Here is a 14,540-nt window from a genome sequence, read left to right on the forward strand (position 1 = left end):
TTAATTGAGTTAAAATGGCCGTAAAGTGGCTTAAAAGCGAATGTCGTTAATCAAAATTTAAATATTCTTCTGTTATTTAGCGACAATAGTTGATCATAAACTGACGAATATCGATAAAAAGTTGTTATTGTTATTCCTATCGATTCGTTATATAGCGACGGCGAATATCGATAAAAAAGTTACAAAATTCCAGCACAAGTCTTGTTTGTTTTCAGGGCTCCTTTTATGCTAAGCATTGATAGCCTGCAAGCCCACGCTTATTTTTTCAATCAAAGAGGTAATTGTTGGAAGGCACATCGAATCGCCTGATCAGTTGGTTGATGAACACCTTCCACAGCAGAGGTGACAATACCCCGCCCTACGGCGTGCCCCTGTCCTCTGATTTTGTGGTCCCATACAGCCACCACTGTGAAGTAATCTTTCTGCAATTAATGAAAGCCCCCATCAATGTTTATGAAGTCTCCTAAGGAGTACTCCTTGTATTCCAAGGCTTTCTCTATGTTTATACCCACCCTATGCAGTGCCGTGTCTACCCACTTGCCATTGTGTTTTGGATGACAGTTTTTCATCCATGTTGAACTTTATATACACAATTTTAGCCAAAGCCCAATCAAACATTTTCTTTTGGTCGCCAAAAAACTCACTTATGATTAAATAAAAAAACACATATAACTATTGTGTCAAAAGTGATCCGCGCCGAACTGAATTTGTGGTGGAAATTGCCCGAAACGAGCAAAAGGCCTTAGCTCGGCTGCTTTTTAGTTATTTGTGAAGTATATATGTTCGATTTTCTGTTTAATATCGATGTCTTAAGTTTTATACTTACGGTTGTTATGTAAATATCCAAACTATCTTGAAATAATTTTCTTATTTTTCAATATGATATATAAGCTTAAATATAAGTATCTTCTTAAAGCCACATATTTAGGAAATCTAGAAAATTCATTGGCTGCTTTGTCTTACTAAGGCCCGGTTTTTAAGTACAAGTTCAACTCAGTTTGCCAGTTTAAATACGCTTCAACTTATTCTGCAGTTATTAGTCTACTTTAACTGTAGTTTAAGCTTATCTCAAGCAACCGATCTGGCAGATATTTGCGTTCCTTCGCAATGGCGTCGATATACCCAACAAGGATTTGGGCTTGAGTACCACTAAAGCCCATTTTGATAACTAGCATACTTCTCTAAAATCTCAAGAGTTGTTTCGAAAAAGTGGCTCAACAAAATAATAGCGTTCTCAGAAGGGCCGCAGAGAGTCGAGCTGGGCTCCTGGGACAGTTCGCGTTCACGGGCCACCCTAAAAAATAAACTCAATCCAGTAAAGAAATAACATAACATACATACATTTTTCAATTCACATTTTCAGTTATATTTCATATAAAATAAGATTTACTGGAGCACTTACATAAATGAAATGTTAGTTTCATTGTTTGATTGCTTACATTAACTTTTTCTAAATATGTACATTTTAAGAGCTTGAATCAGCCAAGGAAAACCTTCCGTGCCTTTTGATCTGCGAATATAGAAATTCCGGATTTAGAACGAATGCTGCGAGCAAGGGTGGACTCCAACGCCAATGTTCCAAGGCTTATTAAGCGATTTTGGCTCATAGTAGAACGTAAAAAATTTTTCACGCGAGACAATAGACTAAAGGAACGCTCCCCTTCAGCCACACTGACTGGAAATGTGCAAAATATTCTTAATGCTATGCAGATGTTAGGAAACAATACTTCCATCTTCAAGTCATGAAATTTGTTCATAAGTTGATATTTTCGATATTTAAGAGGGAGGGTATTGATATATCGCGATATATATCGAACTTTCTTTATAGTGAAAAGCGCTTACTCAATTTAAAGACAATATCAGGTATATATCAGACATTTATGTAAATACAATATACAATATGTGTAATATTGTCTTCATAACTTCGAAACGATCATAAAACTCATTATGCAAAGTCGTCCGCGATGGTAGCTTATACAGCGAAACGAGGGTATATACAAAGTTACATAACCCTTTGTCATCCACTATGGGAAAAGGTCGAACGTCTGCGGTGACTAAACCCTAGTAGGGTGCTGTCAAAAGCCTTTTTACGTGATGATGGATCTTCATATGTTTTTTTCATATAAAAATCAATCTTATTTGGCGATCTATGTGAATCTAAATTTGCAGTTGTATGCGATCGTTCTAGATGGTGAAACAAATTGGACATATTACCACTAGTTTTATAACATTTTTGCAATAGTGGCATATTGCAAAAGTATTACTGATTTTGTCAAGATGGATCCAAATGCTTGACTTTGTAATTCGTAGCTTTTTGGCAACACAATTTCCGTCTTCCAACTCAATGATGTCTTCTGTTGCGTATGTATCTACATATACGAATACATGTATATATGTGTATATAATATGAAAAATAATAACGTACCTTTAACATTGAACTTTTCAATATTCAGAGCCACCAACTTGTTAGGTATTTATCTAAAATAAACACAAATCTGACATAATGTATGTAATTTCATTTACTCATGTTTTATTTGTCTTACCAAAGTTTCAACGCTGGTACTTCTGCCGCTAGAAAAAGGAATAAGAAATAGGAAGATAGTACCCTATATTCAGAAAAAAAAAACATCGATAATCGCACCATGAACCTAGTACTCGATGTATCGATATTTATATCGATCTTTTGCAGGTCTACGCAAAACAAGTCAGGTGTAATAATTTTTTCAAATTAACGCTCTAGTTTATTATCAGCCTATATTTACAGATGTCGCTGGCTTTTACAAAAATGAACAAGCAATACGACCAAACCGATAGGGGCATAGTTATAGTCGAAATAAAATGTGATTTTAAGTTAGTTGAAGCATTTTTGACAGATAGCGCGTATAAAATTGTGTCAAAAACGTTTATCTAACTTAAAATCACATTTTGTTTCAAATATGACTATGCCACAGAGTATTTGATTGCATGCTTATGATTTTAGTCTAGTGATTTTCAATTTTAAAACAATTTTTTGTAGCAGCAAAATATGTACATACATATGTATCTATGAAATCCTAGTTAGAGTACTGTCAATACTGCTTTGCCTTGCCGGGCCCCCAAAAACCTTCATGGCCCCAGGCAATTGCCTTTCATGCTTCATTACTGCCGCCAACGAGGTGCTAATTTCTAAAAGTAAACTGGAGTTGGTTTTGATGGTACCATCTTGGAGAAGATTTTTTTCAACATTCTAGTTTTACGAAATTTGTCAAAACATGGATAGTGATTGGAGAATGATGTTGGATATCAAGTTCACAACTAATAAATAAATATATGTAAGGCGCTTTCGAAGAGATTTTAGGCCGAGCTTCTCTTCCAATTTGCATCGTGCTCATTTTAATTTTTCCTCCAAATTGACGGAACGGAACCTATATGTTTTATGCCGACTCCGAACTAGATACTATATATTACTCGAAGGCTGGAGAAATATTTTTCCACGTTTGTTGGGTAAACAAAATCCAGCCGTTGCCGTATCTACAAATTATCTAGATAATAAAAACCAATGTTGCCGTACAAAAAATACTACCCCAAAGGCTGCCTTAAACTGTGTTTGAAAAACTGCTCTGTAGTTTAAATTTGACTAGTGTTTAAGCAAATATAGTTTAAGCTTAGCTTTTCCAACTGCCGAAAAACCCGGGCCTAAGACAGCAAAATTTTCTTTAAATAATTATACAGAACACGTACCCCCGTACACGCCTTCATTCACCCATACATTCATTGTATTTAAATCTTATGTATCTACATATATGCACCTAAATTTTAACCATTATCGGTCATTAGCAACACTTTTGTACATTTAAATGTTTATTTGTTGTGCATTTCTATTTAGTTTTAATTTCTGTAAGGTAACAAGAACTTAATTTTACAGGGTGTCTTATAAATTATTTTGTGTGAACTATTTACATAGGTATTTTATTGTATATAAATATTATATAAACTGTACTTATTTCTTGTAATCGGGTTGCATTTTGCAAAAATTAGTTGATGCACCGAAATAGTGTATGAAAGTTTAGTTTAGTTTATTCAGTCTATGATCAAAAAGGATCTTACAGACTAGATATTAAAAAACTCTATAATCAACTTATAATTGTAATTTACATGAAAACAAATAAGGAAGGCTAAGTGCGGGTGTAACCGAAGCTGCCAAATTACACGGGCATGGCTAAATTAATTTCTTTTTTCGCCCAGATCATTTTGATATATAGAAGCTTATATCTATCTCGATTAGTTTATGCCGTTACTGGGTACCGTTATGAGAACAAAATTAATATACTCTGTGAGCTCCGCCCAGCTGAGTATAAAAAGGTTAACATTTCCAGAGTAGACTTGAACATATTTCTCGACAAAGAGAAATCAATAAGTAAACTAACTGAGCGTCTATTAAATTCGGTAAGTGGGCGAAAAATCGGGTAGAACATACAATAATTAGCTCTACAAACACGCAAGTAAAAAGGTAAGAATGTACGAAGACACCTCTTAGGCACATTAAAAACAACTTTTGCTAGGAGAACTGAACAATCCAAACAGCCAGTGATGAGATCATAAACAAACATTCGTAGATGTACAGCTCTCCTGGTTTCAAGAGATTAGACTGTAGCGGGAGTAATAGGATAGGGTTGAATCTTCAAAGTTAATAGAAAATAAGCAAAATCTAATAAATTTTCTTTGAACTCTTTCTATTCTGGCGGAGTGGCCACTATAGATAGGATTCTGGATAAATGAGGCGTGTTCTAGTTTTAAGCGAACAAAAGTGATGAAAAAGTGCCTTCCTGGTATAGGGATCATTAAAGTCTTTTGCATATCTACGAAGGAAGTCAATGTTTCTGTAAGGCTTCGGAAAGACACAACAGATATGGTTAACGAAAGTGAAAGAAGTGTCGAAGACAACACCTAGATCAATAACGGGCCATAAATTCTACGAAAAATATTAAGATCGTCTGCATATAAAAGGAAAGCAGACAGCTTAAAGCAGGAACCAATGTCGCTAATAAAAAGCACAAATAAAAGAGGCCCAAGAATGCTACCCTGAGGTACTCCGGACGTTGCCAAGAAAGGTTGGGACTTGCAGTCCTCAATTTCGGCGCACAGAGACCTATTCGATAAATAAGATTCTAACCATGATAATATAATAGAAAGAAATGCAATACATTCAAATTTAAAGAATAAGATTTTATGTGAAACTTATCGAAAGCCTTTGAGAAATTATTGTATATATGTAGTATCTACCTGACAGTCATCCTACAATGCAGAGATGCAGAAATCAGAAAACGACGCTAGGTTCGTAACAGTCGAGCGGCCAGCCACAAACCCATGTTGGCATAGCTCAATAACGCTTTTGATGACAAAAATTAAGTTCTCCAATACCATGGTAATTTATGATGTCTGGGCCCAAAACGAAGCAGTATACTGTAAAATATCCCAGTCAACCTCGATAAGAAAATATCATAACAGACACTGTTTCCAGTTAAGTTCGAGTAATATAATCTTCAGCTCGTCGAAATCAGTTGAACGAAAGTTGAAAAAGGAATTATCTATAGCAGTTGACGTAGGAAAAGCATCAAATTTATATAAATGAATAACCGGCAGTATATGATGTCTATCAGATAGACATACAGGAAGAGTACTCTCAGAGAGTTGACATATTAAATTCTCGTCGACAAATATAAGATCAAGTAACTTCGAGAGAGTATTAATAAATTACTGATTTGAATCAGATTACAACTTAAGATATTATCTATAAGGCAAATTTCATAAGAACGCGTAACATTAGTAGGTGTTAAAATGCCATTATTATGATGATGTAGTTGAAACTTTGATGAATGCAGGCTTCTGTTAACTGTATTTAAAACTCCACCACCTTTCTTTTGAGCAGTGTGCACGAAGTCTCTGTCTTTACGGAAAGGTAGGAATAACTTAGGACCAAATACTCTCCATCAATTAAGTATTCGTTTCAACAAAGACATATACGTCGTAGTCCAAAGGAGACGTAGATAAAAGAAAATTTTTAGATTTTGTGCGCATGCCGCCAATATTTTGAAAGTAGACTCTCAGAGATGCACCCGAAACACAGGTTGGGATGTTATGAATGTTACTATTTATATATAGCTCCGACACTATTGGGTTTTCCCCGTTTTTGGGGAAAAAACGAAAAGGCTTTACAGTGGCGTTAGAGGGCCACAGAGCAGCGTCGAAGAACTTGTCATAATCAGATGACAGCACGTGAACTTTACAAGAAACCCTGACTAACAAGCTGATATCAGCATCGCGCCTTACCAACTTAAAACGAGCTAAAGCAGAAACATCGATTTTGATGTGTTCAGGGATGTATTTTCTCCTCTGTAACATATGGCTTGAACGAAGGTACATATATGAATCTACTTGTATGGCATTATTCTTATTGCCACCAACTGCAGATTAATTCCCGACTTTTTCTTGCGGTGCATTTATACTTTGCTTTACTGTAGTACAGGCATTTGAATGCAGAGGTGATTTATTGATAGTATTCACAGAATCAGTAAACGCCTTCGCCAGGACGCCTGCAACACCAACTTCCCTATGATCTACCCCTGTTGAAACTGCTAGTTTACTTGGACTCCCATAAGAGGACTTTGGTGAAAATGTGTGTGATCGCACCCATTGAATGGGGCGGGGCACTGTTAACACAACAACAGCAGCTCCTGTTCAGCACCAAAAACGAGTTAACTAGATACTAAGAACCTGGAAAACTGCTCGATTTCAATTCGGAGTTAAAGGAAATAAAAGGACCATACTTTTCGATAATAGTGCATAGCTCGTAATAGTTCATAACTTATTAGGTTAGGGTGAATGGTAGCCACCCGGCAGAGTGCACAAGAACCCTAGTAAGTCCTTCGGAGATTATAGTGAGATCGAAATACTTTCGTCTAGTTCAAGCAAAAGGTGGACAGTCAAGCATAAAGTGTTTCGATTCTACCTCGTCATACTCCATGCAGCTGCAGCAAAAGGGGTTTCCAATATGTTGAAACTTACCGCATGGACTCCCATTGGACATCCCATGTACAGAGGAGCATACCACAGGTCTATTTTCGATTCAGTTGTACCCTTGCGTACTCGGAGAATCGCGTTAGAGTTGCCAAGTATATTACTATGCCCCGGTACCCAGATGATGTTAATATTACAGTAGTTCGACGCAGCCGGAAGCGAGGTCGACTTTAATATCCGTTATTGAATTCTCAACCCTATCCACCGCATCCTTAATTGCGGCAAGCTCCGCTTGAAAGATGCTGTAGCGATTAAGCAACACAAACTTGCGACTAACATTGACCTCCTGACAGAAAACCCCTCCTCTAATCTTCCTGTCCAAATTCGACCCATCAGACACCAAGTCCACTGCACCATATGTGCTGATTGTTATTTTAAGTTGTCAATACACACACTCAGCACACTTAGTCAGCGAGTCCTGATAGCGTTGCAAAGTATCGCGCAGGATGTCTAGAAACTTACCAAGCCATTCGCATAAGCTACCACCCGGCAGCCACTGCTTTCTAGCTCCGCCAAAAACTCGTTAACTACCACAGCCCAGAGCAGAAGAGAAGGAACCCCCCCTGTGGCTTGCCCCTACACACCTTTCACTAGATTATGGACCCTCCCCACTCCGATGTGACAACTGTGTTGCACAGAAGTTTGTGAATGAAACCATAGCCTCCTTGACTCCTAGGCCAACCAGGGCACTACCAATGGCCACAGGCAGGAAATCGTTAAACGTTCTTTCAATATCAAGAAAGGCGCCATGAGCGAGTTTTCTGTGCTCTAGGGACCCCTGTATTTTGCTTTATAATCGAATGGATAGCCGTTTCCGTTGACTTGCCAGATCCGATGACGAAATTTCATATGCAGAAATCTTATGCAACTCGATTACAAAAATGGTATATTTATATCACGTACATATGTTACGTATTTTTATGTCTACATGTATGTTCATCAGGAGCTTAAGAAAGTAGATATTTCTTGCAAGCGAAACCAGACATAGGCGCTATTGCTTTCCTCAGTCGCCTGGCTTTTGCAATTTTTATTTACATTTGTTTACACTTACAGTAATGTATCTACATATATGTTGAATGTATAACTAGGCAATTCACAAGGTCTCTTACTCGCCATAAGTGCTATTCTATAATCAAATTTTATATTAGAAACCATGGAAACACTCAATTCTTGAAACTTTACATGAATACGTCTCTCTTGTGAATTGCCCAAATATATGCATGCCAGCGCTTGAACAAGAGTAGCATGAATGCAGATTTAGTTGAATCCATTGTGAATGATAATTAAGTGTGATATCTTATCTGTCAAATGCCTACCAGGATGTTCAATATGGCTACTTTTTGACAGGGTGTTCAATATGGCGGGCCTATCTTCAGCGGGTGATAGAAAGAGATACAGAATGAGACAGCGATAGTCAAATACAATCCGGTGATCCAATCACTTTGGAATTTTGACGTCTATGCAGAAGATATCACACTTAGTTATCATTCACAATGGTTGAATCTGTCTCGCTTTTATATTTATTATTTTATATGTGTACATATTTAAGTGATTTAAATTCCTATAGTCATTCTAATTCTTTAAATCTTTGCCAAACAAAAGGCTAATGCTGAAAAGGAGGCTAAATTGAAAAAGAAACAATTGGAGAAGGAGGAGAAAGAACGCAAGGAGCGCGAGAAGAAAGAAAAGGAAGCCAAAGAGAAGGCGACAGCAAAAGAGAAAGCCGCAAAAGAAAAAGCAGCAAAGAGCGCTGCCACTGCGGCCACTGAGGGTATTAATGGTGAGTGGAGTTAGGATTTGGGAACTGGAAATATTTATTCTTTAATTTTTCAGGCAATGATGATTCGAATGAAACAAATAAATCGGAAAAATCTGGCAAAGCACGTGTAAGTATTTAAACTAAGTAGATGAACAATGGGAAAAATCGCGTCGTATCAACTCAAACGAAAAAAATGATCGTACTGAAATCGTACCAACGGATGTGTTAAAAGTGATGTTCCAAGATTCACCCGCATTTGTATGCATAGATGACTTAAAATTTCATTGGATTTTTGTTTGTAGCGCATGACTTTCCCACCCAACTCCGTTAATGTTTTCGTAATTCCTAATATTGAGTTAAGTTGAGGTGTAGAGCTTGGAACTCCCATTTGTTCAAATTTAGTATAATTATGAATATGTAGTTATGTATTTTTTGCAGAGTATCTCATTCGTTTTAAGTTGTATTTTAATTTATTATTAGAAACTTTTTTATTTATCCCCCCTTTTATTTATTTTCTTTTTATTTCTTTGTAAAATTGGTGGGAATCAACATGCCGAATTGGTGAAAATACATATTTCAAATTGCCGCGTTCGTTATTCCAATACATCAGGGTGGTGGCCTGTTCTCGTCTGGTCGCAAGAGCAAAATTGCCTCACCAACTAAAGATGCCAAGAGCAAGGATAAGGCAAGCAAAGAAAAGGATGGCAAGAGCGGTGAGTTGGTTTATGCTGAACTGGAACATGGTGGCTCCAATAATCAAGCGAAGGATGATAATAACCGCGCCTCACGCCAGCCAGGATACACTAGGCCTTACGAGTACTCAGAGGGCACTAGCGAAACGAGCCCAACGCGTAAATCTTACATACCTGGAGGATTCCGTTATGATCAAGATCCACAAGGTGGTAAGCGTGTTGGCCAGGATGGAGATGGTCAAGTATCGCCAACCGCCGATCAAAGGAAGACCGCTATTGCCTTCAATTATGCACCCGGTCATGATGACACGTTGAAGAAGACCGCAGAAAAACTAAAAAGTGGACAGTTATCACCACGTACCCGCGAAAAAATAAATAAGGGTCAATTGTCACCGAAAACCCGCGCAAAACTTTTAAAGGAGGGAAATTTATCACCAACCACACGTGCTAAATTGCAAGGTAGCGCCGTTGATGCAGCAGCTTCACCATTATCGGACGCACAAAAACGTTCTTATTCACCAACAAAAGGTCAATCAGTTGGTTATACTTCAGGTGCTCCAGGCAGTTATAAACCATTAGTCGATCCAACTGCTGCTTTTCTCGAATCCGAACGTTATAACAGAGAGCCATCTGTTGGTGCTACAAAAGCTGCTACTTCTGAGAGGTATGGTAAAAGTACACCAGTTGGCGCTACGGGCGCAGCAAGTGATAGTAACGGTAAAGGGAGCACATCGGTTACACCTACCAATATCAGCGCTGGTTTGGGCGGTGCTGGTGCCGCCGCTGCCAAGCCCAAAAAGAAACGTGTTAAGATCATGGTAATCACGTCTAAATTTGATCCGAGCACGAAGCGTATTGATGCTGAAAATGGTTCTGTTGAACACTCTACAGGCATACTTGATCCTGAGACCGGGCTGATCGATAGCAAGTATGGTCAGTTAGATCCGATAAAAGGTACGTTGTTGGCTTTAAATACAAAGACAGGTAAAAATGAAATCTACCAAGGCGAAGTTGACCCAAAAACACGAAATGTGCATTTGGTGTCGGGTGTTGCAGATCCTCAAACTGGTCGTTTAGATGAAAGTTTAGGCCAAATTATTTGTATTACACCACAAGAGAATCCAGTGGTCGAACTTATTGTTATTACGAGTCGCATCGATCCGGCCACTGGCAAAGTTGATACAATCAATGGCGAAGTTGAACGCTCTCTTGGAGTATTAAATATTGATTCCGGCCTGCTTGATACCAAATATGGCGAAATAAATACCAGAACAGGTGAATTAAAAGCAATCGATCCCAAAACCGGAAAAATTGTGGTATCCAGGAATGTAAAGGTCGACCCGGCTACCGGTCAAATTACCATTTTGGGTGTCACAGATCCTAAAACAGGCAAGTTGGATAACACACAAGGTCGTATAATTGAAGTTGGACAACAAATTGATCCTATCGTCGAGGTAACATCTTTAGCTGGTAAATATGACTCCAGAAAGAATATCATTGATCCTAAATCGGCATACGTTGAGACCTCTGGTGGCCAGTTCGATCCCAAGGCTGGCAAAATTGATACAAAATACGGACAAATTGATTTGGTGAAACACACGATCACATTCGCTGATCCAAAATCGGGCAAAATTGTTACACGTGATATAAAAATTGACCCAGCCACTGGCCAAATTGTGCTTAAAAACCAAATAAATCCCAAGAACAATAAACCCGATAAAGATTTTGCGCGCATTATATCCTTACGGATTGTACAACAGCGCGTCGATCCGAAAACGAAAGCACCAATCGCCCAAGTCAGTACGGCAAAGGATAGAGAAATTGTTATTGATCCTAAATCGAATCAAATTTGGATGCCAACAGGTGCTAGCGATCCAAATACAAAAGAGACACAATACATTTCTAGTAGCGTCGATCCAAAGACCGGTTATGTTATCACAATTTACGGTTATCTCGATACGAAAACGAACGAAATTAAAAAACAAAATAAACTCGATCCTAATACCACCAAAATTGAACCAACCTCTGGGAAAATATACACTGCGACAGGAGAGGTTGACAAAACTACAGGCGAACCACTCTATGCCACCACCCAAGTTGATCCAGAATCCGGTGACGTTTACACAAAAGTCGGACGTGTTGATCCACGAACTGGCAAAATTGTTATTGTACGCGTATTACTCATCTCTAAGGCAGATGAGCGTGGCCGTCCCGAAGAAATCGATCCAGCGACTTGTGAAATCGATCCGGTCTCTGGTCGAATTCTCAAGTTCTTCAATAAAACTGTTTATGTTTATACTATGGTAGATCCAGTAACAGGTGAAATTGTACAGGTTGATCCAAATGATCCACGCTTTGCCGGCGCACGCACCACCGTCACACAAACAATGACACTTACCGGCGAAATTGATCCGGTGACAGGACGTATAAAAAGTGAATATGGTGACATCGATCCGAATACAGGCGACATTGATCCAGCTACAGCTGTACGCGATCCAGTTACAGGTAAACTCATACTCAACTATGCGCAAATCGATCCGTCCCACTTTGGCAAAGAAGCTCAAGTAAGCACAACCACCGAGACCGTTCCAATTACACGCGAGCAATTCTTTGAAGGCGTTAAGCATATGGGTAAAAATGCGTTGCGACGCGATTCAGAAGCTAGTTCCGATGATGATATGACACAACAGTATGGTAGTGAGAAAATTAAAGATATAGTTTTAACAAGCCCCAACCAAGGAGATGGTTCAACGGTCACCACAACAACAACAAAACAAGGTGGTAAATATGGTACACCTACTGTAGTAAAGACAACAACAAAACAAGTGCTAACCAAAAACGATGGTGGTGTGACGCACAATGTCGAGGAAGAGGTGCGCAATTTAGGTACAGGCGAGGTTACCTTTTCAACACAGGAACACAAGGTTAGCAAACCATAAAACTAAAGTAGTTACAAACAGATTCACATACTTGAAATTGGTAGTTAGTTAGAGTTTTGCATGTTCACAGAGTTCTTAGCCAAGTTTGAGTTGATTCGTTTTTTGAGACATAATAGCAATGCCTGATTTGGTAGTACTTTCAGTTGAAAACATATTTTTGGAAATGTTTTATTTGTAAATAATGAGTGCATATGTATAAATGTTATGCAATACTTATGCTAGATCTCAAGTCTCTTGAATATTTATATTTTTTTTTATTATTTAAACCATAAATGTTGTCCAATCGCCCAGAAATATGGTACAGCTATAACTAAAAGTGAAGTAAGCAAAGCCTTAAAAGTAGTAAAATGTATGAAAATGTAAGTATGTCGCATGCGGCTTGAATAGTTTTGAGTTTGTTGTTACAACGTTGCAATAGAGCTGGATTTCGATTCGATTCTTAATCGATTTAATCGATATTTTTTTTAGAAATGTAGAATCGATTTTTTTTTAAATCGTTCGATTCTTTAGACATCGAAGTTTTTATCGCTATCTACTTTACGGATGCTTGAGGAAATACATATTCTGTAATGTTTGTTTTTATAAGCTTTTATTTAGTTTCACTTTTGTTGTCTGTAATGGAATCTTGCAAGTTAAATTTGATACACTTCCCGGTGTCCGATTGAGCTGAAATTTTGCACACATGTATAACTCCGATGACAATGCAATATTACTTTGTTAGAATTCGATAAATTAATCGATAACACAGTTATCGGTAAAGATTTGTATTTACTATGGCATAACAGCCTAAGTCCCATACAAACCCGCCGGTACCTATCCGTGGATTGTGATATTTGGACGTGGTGAATCACGCGTCGTGAATCTCAACGCTTGTGAAAAGCGGATACACAACCCTCTGTTGTATTTCTGTGTATAACCAACATAGCTGAAATTTTAAGGCTGTTTAACTCTGTAATCTTTTCTGTAATTTATTTTGCTTTTGGAAAAATTGCCTATTTGAAAAAAGCTGGCTGAAAAATATTGGCATAACAGCTTAAGTTAAATCAAGAATGGAAAAACTTGGAAAATTTGAGCAGATGTGGCAATTTCGCGTGCCCGTTGAGCGAAATATTGAAAATCTATTGATCATCGCTAGGAAATTAGCGACATTCCATCAACTTAGCAGCACTTTAGCAATACTACTGTTATTATTTGGCCGCTCAAACACACCCATATTAATTTGCATTAAATTTAAAATATACAACTCAAAAATGACTCCGGTTGTTATATCCGCAGCATTTATTTGGTGCAAATACAACATAATAATTTACACGGCCAAAGCCATAATAATTTGCACGGGTCATCAATTCTTTCTCTGATTCAAAAGCTGAACTACCAGCGCTACCGCCATCAGCTCAGTGTCATCATTGTCAGTAGCGCCAATAACACCAAACTCGTGCCTGACAAACAAAATTCGTTTCACTCAACAGTTCAAGTGAAATATACTACGCACTCACTACTAAGTAGCGTCAAAAATTCGATTGGGGTCATTTCGTCAATGAGCTACCATTGAGCTGGCACCGCATTGGCGCTGGCGCCATGCAATTTACATCACTAAAATTGCACGAATGGTGAAAACGAAGACTCAAAGGAATGCAACCTTGCAAACAACAGCCGTCATTTTCAAAGTGTAAAAATTCTGTGATACAACGAACGATAACGCCGTTAGGCTGTTATCGGTAAGTGTTGCATACTTTTCTGCGCACTTGATTTTGTTTTACAGATTTTTGGCGATGGAATTTTAGCTAAGCGAAAGTAGGAATTTTATTTTAAAACAGATTTAACCCACATATGAGAGATCTGCAATAAGTAGTTGTAAACAGAACGCGGCATAGGCAAAGTTAAGTCATTTAACACTGTTTGACACAATTTTATATGTGCTCTCTGTCAAAAATGCTTCAACTAACTTAGTCACATTTTATTTCGATTATGAATATGCCCCAATATATTCGGATTATGATATAATAAAATTAAAGAAAGAAATAAAATTAAAGAAAAAAAACTTTTTTAAAAATAAGCTTTTATTATTGGTTAATAAAATTAACTAAAAAGTAA

The 14,540-nt window shown here is 37.8% G+C and overlaps 1 protein-coding gene across 7 annotated transcripts in view; it reads left to right on the top strand.

The window, feature by feature from the left end:
- The window catches only part of cora (coracle), a 223,843-nt gene that overhangs the window by 197,614 nt on the left and 11,689 nt on the right, over positions 1-14,540 (top strand). For 6 of the 7 annotated variants that reach the window (XM_067772633.1, XM_067772636.1, XM_067772638.1 and 3 more), the window contains 3 exons: positions 8,659-8,836; positions 8,890-8,942; positions 9,426-12,431. In XM_067772633.1, the coding sequence (XP_067628734.1) occupies positions 8,659-8,836; positions 8,890-8,942; positions 9,426-12,431 (3,237 nt within the window). The remainder of the gene's footprint in view (positions 1-8,658; positions 8,837-8,889; positions 8,943-9,425; positions 12,432-14,540) is intronic. The other variant, XM_067772639.1, reaches the window with a different exon arrangement.

The sequence above is a fragment of the Eurosta solidaginis genome, chromosome 3 (assembly GCF_040869045.1).
Source record: "Eurosta solidaginis isolate ZX-2024a chromosome 3, ASM4086904v1, whole genome shotgun sequence".
Taxonomy (NCBI): Eukaryota; Metazoa; Arthropoda; class Insecta; order Diptera; family Tephritidae; genus Eurosta; species Eurosta solidaginis.